Consider the following 6,898-nt stretch of genomic DNA (forward strand, 5'->3'; position numbering starts at 1 on the left):
TATCCTTAATTAATTAATCATGTCCTCATCTATCCTTAATTAATTAATCATGTCCTCATCTATCCTTAATTAATTAATCATGTCCTCATCTATCCTTAATTAATTAATCATGTCCTCATCTATACCGCAAAAATGATGCAGGTTTTTATTCAGTTCGGTGCAATTTCTCGTCACAGAGAGCAAACAATGATCATTGTATCGTCGCTTATTTCAGCGAACGTCGCGTCGCAGGCAGACGCCACAGGGGGCGCCGCTAAATTCATCACTGTCGGCGGCCAGCAGGTGGTGCTGAGTCGCTCGCAGGCAGGCGGCAGCAAGCCGACGACGTACGCCAGCACGAAGCCCGTCGTTGCCAGACTCGTCCAGCAGCTGGCGTCGCCGGGGGTCGGCGGCGGCGGCGGCGGCGGCGGAGCAGCAATGCAACAAGTGTACGGTAAGCGCACGGAAACTCGCGCGATGCGATGTTAGAGAATCGCGAGGGTTTTCGGGGAGCAGGATTGCACCTGGAATGAGTCGTCTGCCAAATTCCATTTTTATTCGATCAGATTCATTTCGTTTTCTTTTATTAGATTGATTAGATTTCATTCATTAGATTGATTAGATTTCATTCATTAGATTGATTAGATTTCATTCTACGTAGAGTTCCGTTTCAAACCGACTCTTTGGCTAACTGCATGGGTATCGAATTCCGACCTCTCACGCTAGCGTGGAATTGTCTGGTTGCTAGGTGGAGTGCGAGCATCTACTCCCGGAGCCACGATTCGTTTCCAGGGAAGGACAGTCTCGATTCCTTCGCCGGGCAAGCCTGGTCACGTCACCATGGTGCAGCAGGCGTCGGCTGGTGAGTATGTGCAGCATCCTCCATGCCTCACCGCAGCGCGGCAACACCTCTATTGAGCCAAAACATGCAAGCTCGCATCCACACGCACACGCTCGCGCACGCGCACACACACACACATGCATACATGCACGTTGGATGTAGTGTAGATTAGTGTAGATGACAAAGTTCATAGTAATAGGAGAACAAACAGTCACCGGAGAAGCGATATTTATTTACTTAACAACAAACTTACAGATTTCAATATACCATTTACATTTATCTTACATGTTCATGCTTTTATTTGTCTCTCACAGTGGGTGCGCCAGCGGTGCAGGCGCGTGCCGTCACGCCTGGTCTCGCGGCGCCGGTGCGACAGGCCGCCCGGATGGTGCTAGCCGCGTCGTCCGCTCCCGCTGCAACGTACTCAGCTGTAAGCAAGCATCAGACGCAAGTGTCCAGCGCTGTAAAGGTAGGCATGCATCCGTTGTTCCTACCCAGCTCCTCATCGAATATTGCTGCAAGCAATGATACAGCTGAACTATGCATCCATCAAATATCTTTTGTGACTCTGATTTTCAAACGGTTTCATTTTGCTTCTGTTCAATTATCATGTTGGATCGAAGTGGTAGGTTGAAAAATGCAATGATGTTAGTGCGTCGCTGTGAGTTGGTCGTGGAGTATAGTGGAGTTGCTACTGAGTTCTTAGCAAATTTCTTCCCACTGTAGACACTACTGTACTAGTGTACGACTCTAGTGTACAACTACCATCGATCACTGACGAGTTATTGCGTTGTAGGTTGTTTCATCGTTGCCTCCAGGAGTGAAGTTTACTCAGCTGACTGCTGCCCAGGCTGCTGGCCTGAAGATAGCACAGGGCCAAACCCTTGTGATCGGTGAGTGAATGAGTGTGTGCTTGCGTGGGTACGTGCGTACGTGTGTATATACGTGTTTGTGTCGTATAAATGGACGTGCACATACGCACACTAACATAAAGTCCTTACACGTACTTTTTCGATTTATCTTGTGATAGTTGGTCAATTTGTCGAAGCAACGTTAATAATATTCATACTTATACGTGATTTATTAACGAAAGTACGTATGCTCGAAAGATCGCTGCACTGTAAACACAGTTTGCAAGGTTTGAAACATGAAAAAAACACGAGATTAACATGACGTTTTTGCGCCGGTCAACGCCATGCATCATCGTTGTTGTCTACAGGAAGCCAAGCAGGAGGTGGCGGACAATTCATCATCCCCGCTAACACGACGAGCGCAGGAACGAGGGTGGTGTCCGGCGGCGGGTTGCCGGGGCAACAAGCAATCATGCTCGGCTCGGGGACACAGGCGGGTATCGGGCAGGCCGCCCCGACGTTCGTGCTCGCAGGCGGAAAAACCGGTGAGATCCGTGTGTGTGTGCCGACATATTTCGTTGCGGGGTAATGTAAAATGGATTAGCAATCGATATGCGCCCTCCCTTTTCGCTCTCACTCACAGTTTCGAGCGAGGTGTTTCTACTGGTAATGAAGCTCTAGTGTGTGAGCTCAGACAGGAGAGCAAGCAGGGTGTTTATATCTAGTGTTTCTGGTGCAGCCACTCTGTGGAGATCCGCAATGTGTTCAGTTGTATTTACGCGTCTGTGATCTACAGTTTGTGTGTTTGTTGTAGGAGGTGGCATAGCTCTGTCTCCTGCCAGTCTTAGAGCATTGCAGGGCGTCAAGGTAGCTTCTGACACGAGGCAAGCTGCTCCGAAAGGCAGAGGTAAGGAGTGGGCATATTAAAATCAGGAGGAAACCATACTTCAGTAAGTTGGAGTATGGCTTTAGATTATACATTATCAACAAAGGGCAGGAAGATACAATATTTAATGTTCGTAGATACGTTATATGGCCTGTCATGGATTGTGGTTACATATAAGTTTGGACTTTGTTGGACAGTATTCGATTACACACACCATCCATAATAAATTCTACTGTAATCGGTTATATTAGTAGTATTCCTGAAGTTAGCACAGACTGTCAAGCAATATGAGATTGTGCATAGCTATGAATGCACTATATTATCAGGAGTATATATATGCTATGTATATGTTATGTAATGTATATGTTATGTATATCTATGTTATACACTCCTGATATTATTTACACTATCATTTATCATGATTCTTGATTGCCACAGGTCGTGCTGGACCAGTCTATGCAAGGATAATCACCCCACCCGCCAACATGCCCGGTGCTGGCTCAATTCTACAGGTACTCATAATAAAGTTGTCAACTCTGGATTTTGGAACTCTGGGGCTCGTTGACAGAAACAAAATTAGTGTGAACATCTTTTTCTCTCAGACCGGACCCCTCTATGCATTACTCGGACATACTCCATCCACTGTGCTGTACACGCGTATGACACACTCATGTCAAGACTAATGTTACTAATGTTACGTATATATAGAAGTAAAAACACACGAGCAGCCATGCAGATATGAAAATATATGCAGAAAAATAGAATAGGGTGTTAAATTTTAATAAACAAATTTTTGAGAATTATCTCTCTTTATCAGGTTATAAAATAACAATAGAGGTCATGTCAATAGTTGACAGTGGTTGTCATTTAATAGCCTGATGAAGAGAGATAATTCTCGAAAGCTTGCTTATTAAAATTTAACACCCTATTTTAATTTTCTACATTTATATATATGTATATATATATATATATATATATATATATATATATATATATATATATATATATATATATATATATATATATGTAATAATTGATGTGAATTATTTGCAGGGTATGAATCAGCAGACTGGAGCAGCATCAGCTCCCGTTACCGTAGTGACAACCCTCAGCACCGATGAAGCCAATAAAGGGACAAACAGTTGAGAGCTGTCATCAGCCGACTCACCATCCCACGCACAGTATGAAGTGCCTCCAGGGGGCGCTGCTCCAAACTCTGCACTGATTAGACGGACGTGCCACTGCGAGTGCTTGTATATTGGGGTCAATTAGTGGTCAAGTGGTCGCTTAGGGTCTGCGATCAAATTAAGAGGTAACGCTGTTGGCCAAATCCGGCGTTGAAGTCGGGACGCCGACTGTTGTGTCCGTCGGTCAAGTAAAGGCTGTTGCCGGGTGAAACCGGCCATCATCGAATTGCGAACCCCGCGCTCAGAGAACGAGCCGGTCGGCTTGACCACACGACGTTCCCACGCTTGAGACTCGCTCCTGGCGAGGTTGTCGTGCCAACTGTAACCTAGGAGGGATCATCTTGGTGACCTCTGCATGACCTTCCTGGTGACACTCAAGGAATATTCCCTGTCGTCTGCAGGGATAATGTCGTTAGGAATGACGTTTTGAAGGTGAAACGCGCACAGTGGAGATCTGATCGGCCACACGAGGTGATACGTCCTTCCCGTGTGTTCCCTTCGGGCTACGATCCAGAAATGCCGAGACTCGAATCCAATCGTCTGTGGACGGCGAAATTATGAACTGACCGTTAGGCAGAAGGTGTGATTGGACGTGTAGTGATATATGCGATGCTAGAATTACTGTGACGCCTGTAGAGATTACTATACTTCTCTAGAAAGTTTTTGGATTGTCTACGGATTCCTGGGCTTTAGTCTGGTCTTTGAACATCGATTTTTCCCATTGAGTTGCGTCGGTGAAATTGGGAGAGGCGTCTGTCCGCGATATGGTGTTTAAGGTTGGTTGTGCACGTGGGGGTACAGTGAATCGACCTTGCTTATCAATATATATATTTTATGTTACATTTGTAAGTGTGAACTGCTTCGTGCAGGTGAAGCACATGCTTAGAATGTATATTACATGCGGAGAAGTCCTATCGCGGGGGTTATGGACAAGTACGATAACCATGATTATGGCACATAGCATGTTATCTATGTATAATCATATATTAATTTTGTACAGTCGTGTATTTACAGTACACTAGTAAATCATTTGTTATTCATATAAAACATTTTGTTGTCTATAACGTTTTTTATGCTGTTGATCGTAATATCAGGAAGAAAAATATAACCACAGTCCATTTATATTGGATAAATGCATTCCAGGTGGGGAAATTATATCTGTGTAGTCATTCTCATTGAAACAATAAGGAAATGTCATTTATCCGATAGAAATTAATTTCACGTTCATTAATTACATACTCGATATAGTTAGAACTGCAAACAATTCAAACATGCTATATATAGTAGCAAGAGCTAATAATATAATTAGCTCTTGATAGTAGTAAAATTTATTTTTTATTTTGTAAAAAAAATACGCAAGAGATGGCGCCACTCGCCACCCCTAACGAACGTGGCTAACTCTCAGATCCCAGTGAGTGTGAATTTATTTTCCTACGATTTCACGGCGATTGTGGCTTAAGCAGCTATTTAAATACATTTGTAATATAGGCCGTGCATGGCGCATATAATTCTATTTAAGTCTAATCATGCCATGGCTGTTGGATGATGCCAGGATTTCCTATTCTAGTACTAGTACTAATAACTATTAGGCCTACTGTACTGACTACTGCCTGGTTACTCATTCATGATTCAGTCATTGGAACGTCTCAATAAAAAAAAATTATGGTAAATAAACATGAAATGTATTTACTCCCAAAGTCTTAATGTTTCTCTACTCTATTTCGCCTATTATTGCCGATAATTACCCGTAAATGCCGGTAAAATGCTCATCTGCAACACGTAATTACACCGCACGCCCGCCCTGTGCACAAACAACTGAATAAGAGAGTATTATACCTCTTTCACCGGCATTTACATGTAATTATCGGCAATAGTAGGCGAAATAGAGTAGAGAAACATCGAGTAGTAAATACATTTCCTGTTTATTTACCTTTTTTTTATTGAGACGTTCCAAGTGCCTGTGATTGTGACACAATGAACATGATGATGAACTTGTTAAACTTGTCTACTCAGATTACTGTCTAGGTTTGCACAAGTTACCTTCTCACTTCTCACTGCGTGGCTGCTCCTACGTGACTCACGCTTACCACATGAAACAGTCGTAGGGCATAGTCGGGCTGCTGATAGCTCCAGTACTATACAGTATACTAGCCCGCGTACAGTTGCCGCAGGGCTATAGTATAGGTCATTCTATTACGAATGCTAGGGACCAACCCGCTGATGCAGAGCCGCCAAAATGGGCCGTTTGAAGTTCGCAAATCGAATGTTTGTTCACAAGAAATACCGCAAGCAGACCATTTCAACGATATAGTTAGAGGTTAAATTTTAGTTGCGGATATAACTTAAGACATATTCACTTCGGATAAGAGGCATTAATTACCTATCACAGACGTTTTATAGCCGCAAGTAACCGTTACTAAGTTGGTCCCGAGCATCCGTAATAGAAGATCCTATAGCCCTGCGGCAAGTGCACGCGGGCTATAGTTACTAGAGCTAGACTGCTGAGTACTGTCTGTGTACAGTCAACGCAGTCACGAGTCAGTAACCTACCATTTCCTAAACTAAACAATATCTGAATGAATCGCTGAATCAGACAATCTCTAACTCCTGGCATTATTCACGTATCTATAGTATAATCTTGACACTATCATCATAACAGTATGTAGTACTTAGATGTTGTTCTACATCACAGTCAGTTTAGCATGTTGCGTATCGGCCACATGTCATCGAGCCGGGGACCACACTACAGTGTGCTTGTTATACTATTATTTGCCTTGGTTCACACAATTCACTACACAATCCACTATTTCACTGAAAAAGTTCAATGTTGAGTGAAAATAATATCGGGCGAGTAAAAGCTAAAGCTGACTCGCCCATTTTGGCGAGTAAAAATCATTGTCTAAAACTTTAATCAAATGTTGGTTCCTTACATTATATATTCAAACATTGATGAAAAACAATTCTAGCGATTGTGAAGGGCAGCTATCGCACGACACCCTCACTTTATATTGTCAAAGGTTGATGACAGTCAGCACAGCGTGGCTGTGTATACGTGCCTGGGGTGGCATATTGATTGATTTACGGGGGGGGCAGGATTTTTAAAAAGTCGGGTGGGGCATGTTCATTATAGGGGGGTGGGGCACCGCTGGGATCA

General features: G+C 43.4%; 2 protein-coding genes across 3 annotated transcripts in view; both read left to right on the forward strand.

Annotated features, from left to right (window-relative positions):
• LOC106808628 (nuclear factor related to kappa-B-binding protein-like) overlaps positions 1–4,793 on the forward strand; it is a 21,325-nt gene extending 16,532 nt beyond the window's left edge. Inside the window, exons 27-34 of the mRNA XM_014811419.1 lie at positions 215–433; positions 728–841; positions 1,135–1,289; positions 1,617–1,713; positions 2,040–2,216; positions 2,486–2,578; positions 2,996–3,069; positions 3,611–4,793. Coding sequence (XP_014666905.1) covers positions 215–433; positions 728–841; positions 1,135–1,289; positions 1,617–1,713; positions 2,040–2,216; positions 2,486–2,578; positions 2,996–3,069; positions 3,611–3,703 — 1,022 coding nt within the window. The 3' untranslated portion in view covers positions 3,704–4,793. The remainder of the gene's footprint in view (positions 1–214; positions 434–727; positions 842–1,134; positions 1,290–1,616; positions 1,714–2,039; positions 2,217–2,485; positions 2,579–2,995; positions 3,070–3,610) is intronic.
• A 319-nt stretch (positions 4,794–5,112) lies between these two features.
• The window catches only part of LOC106808635 (cytochrome b5-like), a 4,710-nt gene continuing 2,924 nt past the window's right edge, over positions 5,113–6,898 (forward strand). The window contains exon 1 of one of the 2 annotated variants that reach the window (XM_014811438.1): positions 5,113–5,155. Coding sequence is in view for 1 of the 2 variants with exons in the window: in XM_014811437.1 (XP_014666923.1) it covers positions 5,287–5,316 (30 nt within the window). In the remaining variant the exon portion in view is untranslated. Of the gene's footprint in view, positions 5,156–5,187; positions 5,317–6,898 lie in introns of those variants that run through there. The other variant, XM_014811437.1, reaches the window with a different exon arrangement.

This window comes from Priapulus caudatus, unplaced genomic scaffold, assembly GCF_000485595.1.
Source record: "Priapulus caudatus unplaced genomic scaffold, Priapulus_caudatus-5.0.1 Scaffold291, whole genome shotgun sequence".
Lineage (NCBI taxonomy): Eukaryota > Metazoa > Priapulida > Priapulimorpha > Priapulimorphida > Priapulidae > Priapulus > Priapulus caudatus.